This window comes from Homarus americanus, unplaced genomic scaffold, assembly GCF_018991925.1.
Source record: "Homarus americanus isolate GMGI-L3 unplaced genomic scaffold, GMGI_Hamer_2.0 scaffold41366, whole genome shotgun sequence".
Lineage (NCBI taxonomy): Eukaryota > Metazoa > Arthropoda > Malacostraca > Decapoda > Nephropidae > Homarus > Homarus americanus.
The window spans coordinates 1278205-1297850 of NW_024723541.1; the positions used below are offsets into that span (position 1 = coordinate 1278205).

A 19646-nucleotide genomic window follows, 5' to 3' on the forward strand; every position below is an offset into this window, starting at 1 on the left:
ACACCATCATAAACCCACATACATCACCATACACCAACATAAACCCACATACACTATTATAAACCCTACCATACACCATCATAAACAACACTCACTCCTATACATCAGCAAATAAACCCATAATACGCTTTAGTACTAATTAATTCATCATATATTGTCTGATTATAAATAATATACTCGTAATGCGAGAGACAACAGGACAAACAGGAAAACACATTCAAGTTATTACCATCTAAATGTAATCAAAGTGAGCTAAGGTGATTCGAGTGTTTGCTGTATAAATAAGTAAACAAGTACACAGTGTTTTCTGAAATAAGTTGTTAATTGGTGGTTGAATTTATTGATGTTTTGTGTACTGTGTCTGACTACAGTTTAACCTTGTTGATATGACTTCACTGGATGGTAGTGTTGACGACATGGGTATTGAAGGCATTAAGGTGGAAAAAGTGTTGTATGTACTCAATATTGTTGTTTGGGAAAGGATTGGGGGACATACACGCACACACACACACACACACACACACACACACACACATACACATACACACACACACACACACACACACACACACACACACACACACACACACACACACACACACACACACACACACACACACACACAGACACACACACACACACACACACACACACACACACACACACACACACACGCGCGCGGGTACACACACACACACACACACACACACAGACACACACACACACACACACACACACACACAGACACACACACACACACACACAGACACACACACACACACACACACACACACACACACACACACACACACACACACACACACACACACACACACACACACACCCTACACAACTCTGATAAATAAAACAATACTGATTAATACTGTAAGTCTTCAAGGGCAGTAAAGTGTATCAACATAAACTCAACTTGTATTTGTGCCTTTGTGTGAAATGCGACGCTTTAATTAAAACATATTAGCATACCTCATTACGGCGTTATACTCCAGCATACTCTCACGTGAGCTGACAACCTTCTGACAATTTTCGTTCTCCGTGTTCGCTAAAGCATTTCCTCCTGTTTGTTGATGTTTGTTTTCTGGCGTGTTTTTGTTTGGATGTGGTGGGGGTGAGGGGGGTGTGGTGGGGAGGGGTGAGAGGGATGGCGTGAGGGGGTATGGGGAAGGGGTGAGAAGGAGTAGGGGTTAAAGGGAAGGGAGTGAGGGGTGGGTGTGAGGGGGAGGGTGGTGGGTGCCATAGTTTCTCTGGGTTAGGGAACAACATTTCAAGGTAAAACATCTCTTGTAAGGCGAAATAATTAGGGTACATCTCTTGTCCAGCAAATGTTTTTAAACCGTCTCTCTCTCTCTCGGGTCAGTGGTGGGATTAAGGAGAAATATTAAGGGATAAATGAAGAGGGAGAGAGAGAGACAGACAGAGAGAGAGACCTAGAGAGAGACCGACAGACAGAGAGACAGACCTTCTGGACCCCGAGATAGTTAAATATTAATAAGCCTCGAGCATTGCAATAATTCCCAGGTAGCCCTCCATCACTTTTCTGCAGCATTTCCATAAACACAATAGCCAGGAGCCTCAGGACACGACTCGGGACCGGTTCGTAGGTGTATAAGACCCACCGTGCACCATGCTAGTAGGTCCTCTCCAGCCCCGTGTTCAGGGACTTTAGCTTAGATCGTAGTGTTTACCAGGCCTATTGGGGTGTGTGTGTGTCTGTGTGTGTGTGTGTGTGTGTGTGTGTGTGTGTGTGTGTGTGTGTGTGTGTGTGTGTGTGGAGGAAGACCTATGGGACTAAGAAGGGTGTGTCAGGAGATAAGGAAGAGGAGGAGGAAGGTGTAAGGTTCAGGTGTCAGGGGCAGGGGATGAGGTTAAAGGCCTATGGGATAGGTGTGACGGAATAAGGAGGAGGAGATGAAAAAATGAAGACGGGAGTAAAGGAATTAGAGAGTGAGAGAAAGAGAGTAAGGGTGAAACGGTAGATAAAGAAAACATTGAGAATGGAGGAGTAGGGACGTTGAGAATGAGGAGTAGAATGAAAGAATGAATGAGTAAAACAATACAAAGCGAAGCAAAGGGAAAGAGTGAGAGAGAGAATGAAGGTGAGTGGCAAAACCATGAAGAGAAAGGCGATTGAGAGAAGCAGAGAAGAAGGTAAATAACAGAGAGACAGTCAAGATGGCAGGAGATAATGAGGGAGAGAGACAAGAGTATTGATAACTGCAATACTTCTCACTAGATGTTATAATTATATCTTTATGGTAATTATTTTACTTATATGGTTAAAATGAGAGGTGATCGGTGGTCCCTTATGTGATGGGGTCCGGAAAGTGTTTTTCGAGATTACATAAACCAGACTGACTACCTGGAGTGTTAGTGGTCAACCTCTTCAACCCATTCTGATGTAAAAAATCTAGTTAATACATAATCATTTTAGCTATTTAAGTGTGTGGTGAATGTTTCTCATTGTATGTTGAATATTGTTTTAATGTTGGGTGTAAGAGAATGGTAATAGTTGACGCTAGGTTCAATATATGGTCTTATTTGTGGATAGTTAGACCACCAGGAGCGAGAAATCACGCCTATACTTATATTCTGACCGAAGAGCCGAGTGAAGTACAGTATATCCTGAATGTAGGGACTGAGTGAAGTAGAGTATATCCTGGCTCTAGTGCCGAGTGAAATATATACAGTAATGTTTACTTGTACACAGCATCACGTCTTGGCTGCTGAGGTCGTGGAATATATTGGTGGTTTATTATCCCAATTTACAAGTGTTGTTATTTCTGACGTGAATCATAACCAAAGTTTGCAGGTCGTCATCCCACGGTGATCTCTGTAGTCTTATATATATATATATATATATATATATATATATATATATATATATATATATATATATATATATATATATATATATATATATATATATATATATACACTGTATGTTTAGTGTGTGTATGTATATGTATGTATGTATGTATGTATGTATGTATGTACAGTATGTATGTATGTATGGCCGTGAGCATGTGTACGTGTTAACAGGCACATGTATGTGTTTTTTCTTGTGTATAACAATAATTTTGAGGTACTTTGTATAGTGTCATCATCAATATGGTACCAAATTGTACATGATTATTCCCCTCTCTCTCTTGTAATACATTGCTCTTCCTTTTTATCGAGCGGATGATTAGTAGCCAGAATATTACATGTAATCATGAACGAATTTGGTCAAGAACTCTGAGTTATGATCAAATTCATAAATCCTCATTAAGGGGCTGGACTTTGCTAAGCCATGTGTAATATTAATGGCGATAATCAAAGTTTTTGTTGACGAGAAAATCTGAATATATGAGCTCCAGAAACTTGGGGGTCGAACTTATTATGTATATATTCGTATTATATCGTCGGGAGAAGGTAATAGTCTTATATATATAATGATAACAGGGACGCGAGATAGCCGTCATCGATCACCCCTCATTATAATGCATTGTAATCATCCTGAATTTGTAGGTAATATACTAGAGCCTGAGCAAGGCAGCAAGAGTTATCGTCGGGGGTAAATACCGAGCTCTTTACCGGGATGAGGTGGCCGTCCTCCAAACTGCATACTCCGGGCTACTTTTTATTATCCAAATTGTATTCCTAAATTAAATAACATGGATATACATTCGCGTTTTACCACATATGCGATGATAATTTTGGCACTTACTTGTAAACAATGAATATCCAATATAATTTATCTAAGGGCGTTTAGGATCAATATATGTCTGAGTAAGTGATAATAATGTGAATGAAAGTGATGACACTATTGGTCGAGTCATAACTGGTAGCATCTTATATACTTGCGTACCTGTGTGAGACAGTAGCCAGCAATAGACTGTAGTTTATTGACAGGAATCCTTCTCTCTTAGAAATGAACGATGCTAATTTGTTCCCAGACGTGAGCTGTGTACCCCGTAGCCTCTCAGGGCGAGTGGTAGTGTGTGTGTATGATGACGTGGTGTGTGAGAGATAAATCACAACACAAACACACTGTAGCTTAACATGTTGGTCTCTTTGGTGGGTGAGAGGCGAGAGATTGTCATACTTTTCGGTGGAGTGACAGGTGTGAGATTGCCCTTGTTAAACAGTGATGGATAGCTAGTGTAGGGGAGTTAGACTGAACTGCTTGAGCTTATTTACGATACCAACCCCTTAAATACCATTAATTATCCCACTGAGTAAGATGTCTTAACCCCTGAGTACGAACACTTAACCCCTTTAATACGGATTATTAACCCCCTTGAGTACAATTCCAAGTCCTTGAGTACGGGGTCTTAAACCCTTGAGCACGAAAAAGTTGATACTGGATCCAAGGCAACGTAGCTGTGGTAGGGAGTGTGTTGTAGGCTCCAGAAGGGACGAGTAATCACTGACACATGACAGGCAGGAGTCCCAGTATAAACAATATGTGTAACGCCGTTGTATATATTTGCTATTTGTGTATTATGTGTTATGTATGATTTACGTCGTATAGTATGTATGATGTGTGTTGTGTAGGACAGTATGTATGATATATGTTGTGGAGTAAGTATGATGTATGTTGTGTAGTATGTATGATGTATATTGTATAGTAAGTATGATGTATATTGTGTAGAGTATGTAATGTATATTGGCTGTAGAACTTAACATTAGGAGGCATAACAGGATTGCAATGAGGATAATGAGTACACCAAACATGTATACCTTAAGAGCTGTTATAAGAGATGGTATATAGCAAAGGTGACTTAAGACTGAAAGGGTAAATGGAGATACGTACAATAAAGACACTTGACAACCCGACTTAAAGCGTGGAGGAGTTAATACGGAAATCCTCATTATTCAATTGTTACACTTTAAGACTGAGGGAATGTTTTGTGTGGCTGTATTCACTTTAGTCAACCTCATACCCTGGAGCATCATCTTTACTTGAGGAATGTTTGTTTGTAAGTTCTGTAAAGTGATGTTAATATGTGGAAATGAGTTGTATTATGAAATTGATTAACCAATTTTGGGTGGAGGAAGTGTAAAACTGTACTGATATATGAACCTTAGCTTCCAATCGTCAGTTGATGAGGTAGAGGTTATCAAGTTGATATAAAATAAAGATGGAATTAGTATAGTTTGTGAAGTATACATTACGGTATGAGATGTATATTTAGTTAATAAGGATATGTTAATACATTACCCAAACGAGGAATATACATGGCTACATATTATATAAAGTTTAGTGTAACTTAACCTCACCTATCCTAATTTAACTAACAACTTCATTTGACCTACCCTAACCGTGCAAAATTAATTTGACCTAATCTGTTTTACTTATTGACCTAACCTAACGTAACCAACCTAACCTTACCTAACCTAACCTAACCTAACCTAACCTTACCACACCTTTCCTTGCCTCCACCATCATCACCCACACTAACATTGTCTCCTCTTCTCCGGCAGGACCCGCCCCCACCGCCGTTCGGGTCGTCACCTCAGCCACAGTCGCCGCCACTATCACAGGTACCTGAACACCTGCTGATGGCCGTCAACAGTATCACCAGCGCCGCCTCGGGCCTCGCCAACACCAGCATCACCAGCACCACAAACACCACCCCCGCCACCGTCACCACCGTCAACGGAGGAGGCAGCCATGGCGGCACCACCACGCCCCCAGCCCACACACCCACAGGCTGCGGAGCCTCGCAACAGCAACAACAACAGCAGCAGCAGCAACAACAACAGCAGCAACAACAACAACAGCAGCAACAGCAGCAGCAACAACAACATCAACAGCAGCAACAACAACAACAACAACAACAACAGCAGCAGCAACAACAACAACAGCAACAACAACAACAACAACAACAGCAGCAGCAACAGCAACAACAACAGCAGCAGCAGCAGCAGGCACAGCAACAACAACAACAGCAACATTTGGGCTGCCACAGCAGTGGAGGAAGTACCTGCGGTGGGGGCAGCGGCGCCCACCCCCACAACACCTGCACCGCCCCCCACACACCCACCTCCATCGCCCCCACCACTGGTACGCCCACACTCATCACACCATCACCCTCCACACTCACACCCACAGCCCACGTCCTCACCTACACACCCCACACCCACACACTTCACGCCCACATCCACACCCCCACCACCACATTCATTGCTTATCAACAAAAGATCTAACAAGAAGAATAAGTCAACACAACTCATAAACCAAAACCTGAAGTACACCCCATGAGACACAAAGTACACCCCATGAGACACAAAGTACACCCCATGACACAAAGTACACCCCACAAAGTACACCCCATGAGAGACAAAGTACAAAGTACACCCCATGAGAGACAAAGTACACCCCATAAAGTACACCCATGAGAAACAAAGATACAAAAGTACACCCCATGAGAGACAAAGTACACCCCATGAGACACAAAGTACACCCCATGAGATATAAAGTACACCCCATGAGACACAAAGTACACCTCATGAGAAACAAGTACACCCCATGAGACACAAAGTACACCCCATGAGAGACAAAGTACACCCCATGAGACACAAAGTATACCTCATGAGACACAAAGTACACCTCATGAGAGACAAAGTACGCCCCATGAGAGACAAAGTACACCTCATGAGACACAAAGTACACCTCATGAGACACAAGGTACACCCCATGAGATATAAAGTACACCTCATGAGACACAAAGTACACCTCATGAGACACAAAGTACACCCCATGAGACACAAAGTATACCTCATGAGACACAAAGTACACCTCATGAGAGACAAAGTACGCCCCATGAGACACAAAGTACACCTCATGAGACACAAAGTACACCTCATGAGACACAAGGTACACCCCATGAGATATAAAGTACACCTCATGAGACACAAAGTACACCCCATGAGACACAAAGTACACCCCATGAGATATAAAGTACACCCCATGAGACACAAAGTACACCTCATGAGAAACAAGTACACCCCATGAGACACAAAGTACACCCCATGAGACACAAAGTACACCTCATAAGACACAAGACGTAATATACCTCATAAGCCAAACACCTGAGATACACCTCATGAAAAACAAGTCAAATAGTGTTGTATGTATGAATTTCAAGGCTGAATAAAACACACACACACACACACACACACACACACACACACACACACACGTTTGTACACCTTTGATAAATTTTCAAGAGAATGTGTCTATTATGATATAGTATTTTGGTCGTAAAAGCAATCACCTTTCTATTTGTATACTGTATAGCATGTGAAATACTCTTTATTAGCTTGTTTATTTATTCAGATCATGGTAGAGTAAACACATAGTAACTTATGGTTAATTGCAATATAGAGTTTAAACATTTGCTCGTAGAATGAGTCTCATAAGATCTTGTTTTGTAGAATCAAAGAGCTTAACTTTTGTTGCCAGTGAGTAAAAATATTTTTATTGTGTGAATTTGCTTTCACATTAATATTCTGTAGTGTTCAAAATTGTTGGCCGTGTATGTACAGCCGTGGTTCACACTGCACAAGTCCACCAGTGTGTTCCTTGTGAACTAACAGTAGACCTATGATGAAATATAATGTCTCTCTTACCTATTGCTTTGTGTTGATAACGACGGTACAAAATTAATGAACACTGCAGTTAATGATTCAAGAAAAAATGCATAAAATATAGTTACTGAAACTGGCTTCGAAATCTCTCAGGATTCAACGAACACACCGGGCATCCTGCGCCGTCGCTATTCTCAACAGCCAATGGAGTATTTCCGCGGAAGAGTCCACCAATCAGCACACAGAACCCCAACCATATGACGAGTCACGTGACAACACTGCCCTCGTCCATTGGCCGACTCACTCTAGGACTGGCCAGTCACTATGTATCGCCGCCAATACCTGAACAGGAAGAATTACAATCACCCGTGAGCTCTGGTAAGTAGAGAATATTAACCTTGTAGTATTGCTTATTTCTGCAAATGAATATTTTGAAGAAACAAATTAAGGAGAAGAGACGCGTTGAAGACCATACACTACTGCCGTGAAAGTGTTCTCAGCCCACTATGTGATGGAGAGGCCTCTGGGGGCCCTCCAGCGTAATAAGGGCTTCGTGCTTGTATTGGGGTAGCCCTTAGTGTTACAGGAACACCTTTTCTTAACCACAGTTGTACAGATATTTTGTGACTCGGTGAAACACGAGAGGTTTAGTGGCCCTTGATGATACAGGGTTATTTTGCGTTCATACCGGGCACTTTACTGTTGACTTAAAGTGGTGCAGTGGTGGCATTAAGGACCCTTGGTAGAATAGGTGGACTTATGGCCCTTAGTGAAACAGGGTGACTTAATGGCCCTTAGTGATACAGGGGATTTAATGACCCTTGGTGAAACAGGGAAACTTAATGGCCCTTTGTAGAACAGGTAGACTTAATGGCCCTTAGTACTGCACGGGGATTTAATGGCCATTTGTGATTCAAGAGGACTTTGATGGCCCATAGTAATATAAACTTTCATAGCCCTAAGGTCTTAGTGACGCAGTGGACTTAATGGCTTTTTATGACTCAGGAAGACTTAATGACCCTTAGTGGTGCAAGAAGATTTCGATAGCCCTTCGTGATACGGGGACTCAGTGGCCTTTGGTGGCGCGAAGGGACTTCGATGACCCTTAGTAATATATGGGACTAGTAGCCCTTACTGGTCCTTAGTGACGTGGGGTAACACTGGTGGTAAAGGGGGAGCTTCGTTGACCCTAAGTAGTACAGATGGGCAATTATTGGTGCAGGGGAGACACCGGTAACCCTTTAGTGGCACAAGATGTCTCTGGTGGACTGAGGCACTTTGTATTTTATGTTGTCATGTCTCTCTCTCTCTGTCCATTTATCAAAAGAGAGAGACATAAAAACAGACGCGCGCACACACACATATACACACATATACACATACACACCTACACATGCATACACATACACGCGCGTACACACACACACACACACACACACACACACACACACACATACACACACACTTTTTTTACTTTTCCATCTGTTTGTACACATGCTGCTGTCGATGCTTTGGTCTGGACACTGTCAAACTTCGTATGTTGGGTGATGATCCGTCCTGGGGTGACTTTAAGAGTAATTACAATCAAAGGTGAATGCCTAAAAACACACACACACATACACACATGGTAGGCGCATCAGACCACCAGTAGTGATCAACACGGGGTGCACGAGGGAGGGAGGAGAGACACTTGGTAACCGGCAGTCGTTCCTAAACTATCAGGGCACATCAAGAGGAGGTTGTCTCCAAAGTGCACTAAAAAGTTCCCTGACAGTTGGACGGTAGAGATCATCATTTCTACAACAAGTATAATCAGTTTTGGTCGTGCGAAGTGGCGTTCTGTAGCTTTTAGTGAAAAGGAAGGATGTTCATTAGTGCTTAGCTGTATTAGTGTAGGGCGTCCTAACGCTGATGTAGGAGTTCTGGTGGTCTTCTGTAGTAAAGAACGTTATACCGAACATCTGGTTATGTTCTGTGGTAGAAAACGACATTGCGCTTTGGAAATCAACGCAGTTCTTAATAATTCACGAGTTGAAATAGACATCAGCGGTAACGGGGTGGAAGGAGGCCTACTATGACTGTTAGGTGTGAGTTACAGGTGCCCTTAGTAATACCTCCCAGCCTTAGATAATGCTTAAAGGTTTAGAATAGCAAAATATATCTAAGAATGACACAAAAAAGTAAAAAAAAATAGAGCAAGACCTAATATGGTCCAGTATATCTCTTTATAGCTTAGATGGCTACAAAATGGACCAATATGGCCCAGTGTAGCTCATAATGGGCATAATAGCCTCCGAGATGTCCTAACATACCTCAGTATGGACCAAGACAGCCCATTATAGCCCTAGATTGAAGTAAATGTAGTCCAAGATGATTAGATATAGCCCAAAATGATCCAATATAGTTAAAAATAGTACAGTAGGCCCAGTGTAATTGTTATAGCCCGACATAGCCCATTATAAGTCTACGTGTCTAATAGACGAATATGACTCTTGGTAGCCTGGTATAACCAAGTATGGCTTCTAGTAATTCAGCATAACCCGGTATAGTTCCCGGTAGCCCAGTGTTGTCGAATAAAATGCCAGGTACCCCAGTATGACTTGTGCTGACTCGCCATGCCATTTGGTGACTCCTGGTGACTCAGTTGGACTTATGGCGATTCAGTAAAACTTAGTGATTCAGTGTGACTCCTGGGACTCAGAAGGACCCCTAGTGATTCAATATAGTTAACGGTAGCCCATCATAGCCGAATATATCACCGGGGAGCCCAGTATGGGAGCGGGTGGGGCGCGTTACCACCAGACTGCAGCAACACCCCTGCAGATCCTGGGCAGGATTTTTATGCTAATGATACCACACCGACAAGTGGAGTCATAATAATATGCAGGCAATTACGTGCGTAATGACTTTGTTTATAGCCTATAATTATCTACTCCTGCTTGTTTCATCTTCGCCCAGGCATGAAATTACCACCATAAGGAAAATTTACAATAAAACTCTGAAGGAATTGTACCTGGCGTATGTGTAGTGCTAGAACCGCACTGAGAACCTTGGGCTCCCGGTCTCAAAGCTTCGTAAGTTATATATGTACTTCTTTTTTTTCTTTTTTTGAAGATATAAGAAGGCATCGAACTTGCTCACTCTACTTACGTCATCATGATGGAGGTAGAGAGAACATGAACCCATGGGCGTTAGAGAGAGCCTGGGCCCATGGGTGTTAGAGAGAGCCTGGGCCCATGGGTGTTAGAGAGAGCCTGGGCCATTGGGTGTGAGAGAGAACCTGGACCCATGGGTCCAGCTAGGAAGAGCTGGAAAGGATGTCGTTATATTGATTTTCATAATATCATATAATCTCATGACAACATGGCCGTGAAACTGGGGAACGAAAACATTTTGTCAATAGTACCTTCGCATTGCTAAAGAGGAGTTTGGCTCTGTGCAACAAGATCATTGACGATAAACGAGTCAAATGAATCTTGTCGGTCGAGATGGAAACCAAATTTGCTGTGGTGTTCCGAAGACGTTCTTGCCACTTAAAGTTTTGCTTATGGATAATCTTGATCTTCTGACAGTTCACTAGCATTCTTTGCTGTAAATGGATCGAAATCGTTCTCTGTGTCTCTCAACGTTATCTGTCTTGATCGACTGCAGATTACTTAGTTGTCTAGATAGACCAGGCAAAATATTTTCTCTTCTCGGAAAATAGCAACCATGACTCTGGACACAAGGACTCTTGGAGCTGCCCTGAGTCTAAAAGGGAGAAATTTTGAAGGAAAAATACTTGACTTAGGTTGAACGTCAGGAAGCTTCGCTACTATTGTTGTTGGGAACATGCCAATGGGCATTTTTGAAGCCTCTTTAAAGTAGTTCATATACTTCTCCGACTTCTCAAGGTCTTCCTTACATTAATCAGTATTGAAATATATTTGTTTGGCCATAATGTTTGCATTACCCTTACCTGTAGAATGATAGACTTAAGCTGTTTAAGTTTTCGAATCTGAGATATTTAGGACCAAATGCCGAGGGAACTTCTTCATGACCCAACACAGATCGCTCTTTACGGGAGAATGCACCCAAGAAATATCTTCACCAGTGGTTTGGAAATCGATCTCATTGGTCATTAGTTGGAAAGTTTTCTGTTTTGTACTTGGGCTCTTCTTTGTCCCTTTGGGGAGGAAACTGTCCCTTGGGTTATCCTCTTCATACCTGAGAAGAATATACAATTAAAATGCGAAAATGACCTCTATTGTACCTTACAGTAGATACAGGTAAAGGTGTACTCTAAGGTAATAAGGGGGAAATGTTTCGACCTTATAGATTTAGTGTGAGGAACAAAACCCTCGTTAGGAAGAAATATCTGAAGGCTTCTTATCAAACAGAAGAAAAGAGGCCTTGGTTGTATTGACGTCAAACACAAAGTCTCAAAGTATAACCCATTGTCATAGATTATTCCTGAGAGCTCATATTAACAGCGTGAAGAACATAATCATCCTAGAGTAAGGCTCGAGAAATAAACGCGTGTAGTGGGTGAAAACTACCAGATAAAATGTTTATGTTTACCACGGGAAGCAGAACTCGCATGTTGGAGAACATAGCGGCCGGAAACTGCCTTACTTATCTTAAACTGACAGCCACCCTTAAAGAGTTCCCAAGTTTTGTGTCTTGAAACCAGAGAGGCACAAAGTCTTCCCGGTGGTAAAGGCTTCATCCAGGACTGTGATTCCAGCTATCTGAATGTCCAAGTTTTTGTTAAGAATTTAATAATAATGATAATAATAATAAAAGGTAAATGTCACCGAATGTTTCAAAGCATGCAGTCGAGGCTGAAGACAATGTACCAACAAAGTAGAAATGACTACTAGTGATGAAGTATAAACCTCTGGTGTTGATCGCTCGGCTGTTAGTGTAAGGAGGAAGATGTGACTCTGAGAAGCTTACAACTACAGCGAGGTTTGTTTTTGTGAGGTGAAGTGATTTGTTCAGTGTTCTTAACTTCTGAACAACGTGACTCTGTGGTTGGTAAAGACGACCACCTCACCACAGAATACTTTATAAAGCTCTTGGTGACTGTGTGTGTATGTGCGTGTTGTCTGTATATAACATTAGTTCAACACCACTTTGACAGTTTCGTAAAGTAACAGAATGGGGAAATATAAGTAATATCCGCCAAATGCTACAACAGGTATTATGCAAAGTCAGTTTTTCCTTTTACCACGAGTGTGTTGTGTGGTGACGGAACACTCTGGGACAGGCGATGTGATTATGTAGTTGTGACTGCTGCAATTACCACGTTGCAAAAGCGTTTTCATGTTCCAACTGTTATTTTATCATCATAATTTTCATTACCATCATCATTATCATCATTAACAGAAGCAACGGTGTGATTATCTTCGCCTTCGTTGCTATTATCATCATCTTCGTCGTCATTATCATCTTTCTCATCATCATCATCATCATCATTATTATCACCTTCTAATATACCCAACCTACGAAGAAGGAAGTTTTAATGTTATTCTCATTACTGTGTATTTTTCACGAGTCTCTCCCAATCACCAATAAGAGGACCACCCCTAACGATACCCATTCTGCCGAGCAACATAACTTACACAATAGCCTTCTGTATTTGCATTATCCTAGCTTAGCTCCTGCGATAGCTTCACTGTAGACAATACCTGGTCTTAGCTGTTGCCATGGTAACAGGATTTGCCCCGCCCCCCTATTGTTCGAATTTCTCTCTTGCGATAGTTTCTGTTTTTACAATATGTAGCGTCAGCTGTTGCAATCATCTGAATATTGCTTCTTCAAGACCCTTGTTACTACCCTCTATCGTAATTGGGGTTTTACGATAATATCCCAATTGACAATAACAGGGACTTCAGTGCTTACGATAGTTCTTTAAATTAACTTTTTTTGCAATGGTGTTAATTCTTTCTTTCTTTTTAATAATATGCTAATGAGGTCTTACGATAGCTTGGTTGATACACGATCACCATTTTCAAAATGTTATCCAGAATTTTTTAATTTACAATAATTGACTTTTAAACTCCTATGGTATTTATATCAGCCGTAATGTTGCGATGGACTTTAGTAACGTTGTGATGTTACTGTGTGAATATCAGGGTTTTTTCTTCAGTGTTATTAAAAGAGACATAATCCAAATATTAAATTTGATTAATAATTATCATTCAAGTTATCACTATTTTCATTATTATTATCATCATACTACTTCTTCTTTCTATTCGTCATCTTGATCGTTTTCTTTTCTTCATCATCTTCATTATTACTATCATAATCATCATCGCCGTCATCATCATCATCATCATCATCATCATCATCATCATCATCATCATCATCACCTTCATCATCATCATCATCATCATCATCATCATCATCATCATCAACCCATGGAGTAAGATAAACCCTTGAGCACGATGACTCTATGCTCATTGGATGTTAAATTAATGAATAATCAGATTCAGTTAAGAGTCAGAACTTTATTCAGCCATTTTAGTACAATATATAACAATATAATACAGGTAGTGGAATCTTCTAACAGTGTTGTATAGATGGTGGGACACACTATACATAAACAAGTGGTGCCTTGACCAAGCTAGAATTGGAAATGTACAGTTGCGGACAAAAATTTCCTTAACACTTCTGGCATCTACTTCTGGGTTGTAGATATATATGATTGATTTATATCTAATAACGCTGTTGTTCATCACGTACAGTCACCCACAAAAGTCCTGTCGCCCCTCCTGCTCTTCCAAGAACCCCGGGATTCAGACTCGTGAACCCAAAGTAGTATAAACTGATGCATTATTCTGTGCATAAATGCTCCGGATTCACGAGTCTTAATATTGGGGTTCAGGAGAAGCTACAGGACTTTTATGGGTGACTGTACGTAACTTAATGGAGAATTGAACCTTTAACTAGTTGGCAATGTGAACGCGGCTTCTCAACTCATGACAGTAAATTGACAAAGGTGCCAGAGATTCAACACCTCATGACGATCTTTAATTACATTTGAACCTTTAACCATTAATCAGAAAATCTTAGGTTACAATATTGCAGCGAAAAGTTTTAACTCATGTATTTTTACTTTAACGTCGGGAACTTTAAAGGTTCAGCTCCAGTTTCTTATTCTGGCGGATTTAAACTTAAAACTCTAGCTAGTGTCTCTCTCTCTCTCTCTCTCTCTCTCTCTCTCTCTCTCTCTACTGACATTTGAACTTTTAAACCCTCAGTCAGTGATCTTACACCTTGATGTTTTAATCCTTTGATCAACTAGTTTTGATTTTTTTTTTGTAATTGATCACATTTAACGTATTGTCGTGTTGGCAGTAAATAACGAAAATTTCCGCGAATGAAACATAAATACACAACAGTATAATAATAGTAAGGTTAAATCAACAAATTTGTAAACCTAGACCATCATGCCATCAACAATGAACCCTGAGTCAGAATTAAACTTCATCATCAACCTGAAATAGTACTATAATGTGTATTTATATATGTAAAATTGTGTATATGTAATTGTTTTTTCCTCTCATCAGAAAAAAAAATTATCTCAGGGGAAGTCATTACCTTGTTTGTCTTGTTGATGTATTTACGTGTCAGTTTTCCGACTTAGAAAAACTCACTTTTATGCTGTGAACTAAAGTCATAAGATACACCAGACTATTTCGAATGTTCAATACTCATACTTTTCCTGTAAAACACTTCTCGGACGGACGACATACGTGATAATTGTATAATAAATCATAAAGAAAAAACACCAACAAAAATGAGGAATACAAGAGACACGATAAACGTCTTCATAGAGGTATCAAGTTAATCTACACATAATAATATCTTGAAGGAAATAACACTCTTTAGTTTACATTCACCGACTGTGGCGTCTATATTTCACGTCTAAATATGGGGCTTCTAAAAACCGAAATCTCACCAGACTTAATTATAAGCCGGACATAGATTTATTACCCTAAAGAACCAGCATAATAACCTGTCCATAAACTACGTCATTTCCTGTTTCATGTAATTAGAAAAGTTCTAGTGTACAAAATGTCTTACAATAACTACTGTAAGTGAAATATTTTCTTCAATTTCTCGTATTAAGACCGTATTCTTATTCTAGCGGCGTGCTGGGCAGTGCTGTACAAATATACCCACAAATAACATTACTTCAGAGAAACTGATGTTAATTTATACAATTAACTTGGCGGATTTCCCGTCCTCACAATCTCTCTTGGCTGCACCACAACATTTCCACATTTTTTTACACGTAGCTCTGTTGGTCAAGTACTGAGCAGACCATTCTTAAGTACTGATATCATTACCGTGTGCTGAGCTGTGTAGTAGCAAAGCAAAGCACTGAGCAGGTCATTCTCAAGTACTGATATCATTATCATGTGCTGAGCTACTAATTTGCATGTAATGAACAGCTCCTCACTGTCGGTTACAGATAACACAGTCATGCACTGAACATATTATTGTCGTCTGACACTGAGCAGCTTGTTAATGTCAAAAAGTGAGCAGCTTATCATCAGTGCCAAGTAATGACTTGCTCACATTGTGAAGTAATGGGCAGATTATTATTGTTAAATACTGAGCAACTGCTTATTGAAAATTGTGGAGCTGATCATCATAATCGAATGCTGAACAGTTCATCTTCGTCATTTACTGAGCAGTTTATCATCGTCATTTACTGAGCAGCTTATTATCGTTAAGTACTAAGCAGCTCACCATCGCCACATACTGAGCATATTATCGTCATTTAATGAGTAGCTCATCGTCAAGTACTGTGCAGCTCACCATCTTCAAGTACTGAGCAGCTCATCATCCTCATGTGATGAGCAGTTCGTCACTCAAGTATTAAAAAAATTATTATGATCAGGTACTAGGGAGTTTATCCTAACCAGATACGGAGCCGTTTATAATTGTCATATATTAAGCAATTTATATTTATTAAACATTACCCAGTACTGAGCATTCATAAAACATAGGCAGTAAGCAGCTCATCACATTTAAGTTCTGAACAGCTCATTCTTACCAAGTAGTGAGCAGTTCATTAATGCCACAAACACAGTACTGCTCAACACTTGGAGCCAGACAACTAAGACTCTGGACGTCTGTTTATAGGAGAAAAAGCCACTTAAGTAATCTTCTCGGGACCGGCGGGGGAATTCCCTGAGGGTATGGAACAAGCTTAGTTGCAACTAAAGCAGAGACAGGGCTGACCTGGCCATCAGCCTGTTTCGTTCACATCCGCGTCACCGCTTCACCCTTCAAAGACATGGTCGGGTGGGGAGGGGCATGGGGGGGAACGGGGGTTAGGGGGAGCAGAGAGAGAGAGAGAGAGAGAGGGGAAGGAGGAAGAAGAGAGAGAGAGAGAGAGAGAGAGAGAGAGAGAGAGAGAGAGAGAGAGAGTACTCGCAACACCTATAATTCCATCCTTATATTTAGAGAGGTAGTAGCAAGAGTGAGCTTTAAAATGAGCACCACTACAAGTGTGACAAAGTCAAGGTGTGAGGCAGGTTGGCTGGCGCTCTCCGTCGGCCAACACCGCTCATTTAATGGATGGATCGTGAAGACAAACACAAGTCGCAGCGTCCACGGGTAAATCAGCTTTGCAACGTGATTTAGTTTCCTCCCTTCTCCCTGCGTCCCTCCCTCCCTCACACCTCCCTGCCTCCCACCTCCCTCCCTGCCTCCCACCTCCCCTCCTCCCTGCCTCTACCTCCCCTCCTCCCTGGTCTTCTCCAGACTGGACCGCGGCGGCCCTCCCCAAGCCGCCTCTCATTAATATTAATGCTGTATTGTGCCCACCGCCGATGGACTTGTGATTATGCGCAAATAAAACTCAATACGTGGAGGGTTCCCAGAGCGCCTATTGCAACACTGATTTTAGCCAGGGCCGTCCGTCTCGTCTTGTTTCACTGTTTCCTACGCCAGAACACGGCCAGCGGGAGCCACTGGTCGAGGCTGGCGCACGAAGAAGAACGAAATGCTGGGTAAACAATTGAACGGTAATTTACAGTCCGGAGGAAAGTTGGAAGCTGCGTTCTAGTCCAGTGTAGAAGGGGAGGAGGAGGAGGGGGAGAGGAGAGTTAGAGGGGAGAATGGGGGAGACGAGGGGAGGGGGCGGCCAAGAGGGGGCTTTTGAAGTTTAGGGGAGCTGTTGGATTGTCCAGTTTATCACAAAGTTTGGTTGAGTCAGTTTCGTTTCGTTTAGCAGGTTGTTTATGTAAATTTATGCTCGTGTATCAAACCAGCGTCGCTCTTCTCCTCTGCGGCAGATGACGATCTCATCCAGACGACGCAGGAACACACGATAAAAATAAAGAACGAAGGAAAGGGCGAATAATGACAGGGATAATCGGAAACAAATGGAAATTATTCGTTGCTTGGGTCCCAGCGCTCATTGGAAGGGGAGGGACAATGGGCGAGCTGATGATTAGTTTGAGGCCGATGTTGGCGATTCAGTCAAGATTTTACGCAACTTGGAGCCGTGTATTTACGCCATTTTTTAACTGATAATCCAGAGTATTTTGTGCTTTATACTGTAAAGAAATAAGACCCATTTTTTTCTCTTCTCTGCCTTCCCCTCTCTTACCTCATACAACGTTAATAGATCATTCCCTTCACTCTTTCTCTCTCTCTCTCTCTCTCTCTCTCTCTCTCTCTCTCTCACACACTCTCTCACACTCTCTCTCTAAATTGCGTGATTTGGCGCGATAGAAAACGTGTTGTATTGTTTGTGTCGGGGCTAAGCTGATCAAATTATAGAAAGAATGGAGAATTATTAACATTGTAATAAGATAATATTCCCAATAGGCGGTGGCATGGCAGGGTTATACGGGAGTGGGGGAGGGGGGGTTGTAGTCATTGCAGCATTAGAGCCAACAAATAGAGCATAATAACGGACCAAGCACAATAGAGCACATTAGACTCATATAGACTAGTAAAGCATGATATAACTCTCGGCATGATATAGTGTTGATCTGTTATAGAATATGTGATAATCTGAACCTTTAACGAACGTGATATAATCTTGTGTATATCATGAGGTAATGCTGAGTATATCCTGCTAAAATGCCGGAGTGTAATACTGGCTCTATCATAATTTAATACCATGATATATTACTGGATATTATAGATCATATAATACTTCAGCGTGTGGTGGAGCATCATGTAATATAGAAAGTTTGAGAGCATAATACCTAATATTATACCATAGATCAAGGTATAACTAGGAAGATTAGTGAGGCTTAAATACCATCAAGCATTATAGGTGAAGTTATAAAGAAAAACATTACCAAGTTTTACACGAAACTGCTATAATTTCGTACACAGTGTATTATAATCCTGAAAATTATAGAAATTCGTCTATAATTCGGAGTGTTAACGAAGGCCACATCGAATACATAGAGTATAATATAATTATAGATATTATACTGTGATAACTGTAACCTCTGAGGAACATTGTTGAGTGTTATAAAATGGTCATAAGCTCGTAAGAATGTGGTATTATGCATATTATTATACTAAGAGGGCTTATAGATTATTAAACTTTGAAAATATAATGACGTTGAGTGTTATTCCTCTGTGTGTGTGTGTGTGTGTGTGTGTGTGTGTGTGTGTGTGTGCGTGTGTGTGTGTGTGTAATGTGATAAAACATATAAATATTCTCGCTAAAGAACGTTTGTTGTACGTTTTTCGTGGGTTCGTTTTCGTTACTAATTCTGAAGAAAAAAAGATGATTGATTTTATAGAATAATTAAACATTTTGAATACTAGAGACAGAGGGAATTTTTTTTATTGTACAACTATCAATTATTTTTATACTATTATGTTCCACCCAAGAAAGAGTTAAGACATTTTGTTGTGTATTTGTTTGTCTTCTTTCTCTTCCCAAACAAATTATAGTTGTTTGTCACTCCTTTAGTTCTGGGATGAATGATTTGAAATTTAAATAAGACTTCCAGATAACTTTTTTATTATTCACTTTTGCGGATCTGATAATGCCAAGCAGCTGTTTTGCATAATGTATA

At 40.9% G+C, this 19646-nt stretch overlaps 1 protein-coding gene across 1 annotated transcript in view; it reads left to right on the forward strand.

The window, feature by feature from the left end:
- The first annotated feature begins 5862 nt into the window (after positions 1-5862).
- LOC121863502 (POU domain, class 6, transcription factor 2-like) overlaps positions 5863-19646 on the forward strand; it is a 93412-nt gene continuing 79628 nt past the window's right edge. Inside the window, exons 1-2 of the mRNA XM_042362176.1 lie at positions 5863-6067; positions 7747-7971. Of these exons, the coding sequence (XP_042218110.1) occupies positions 7851-7971 (121 nt within the window). The 5' untranslated portion in view covers positions 5863-6067; positions 7747-7850. The remainder of the gene's footprint in view (positions 6068-7746; positions 7972-19646) is intronic.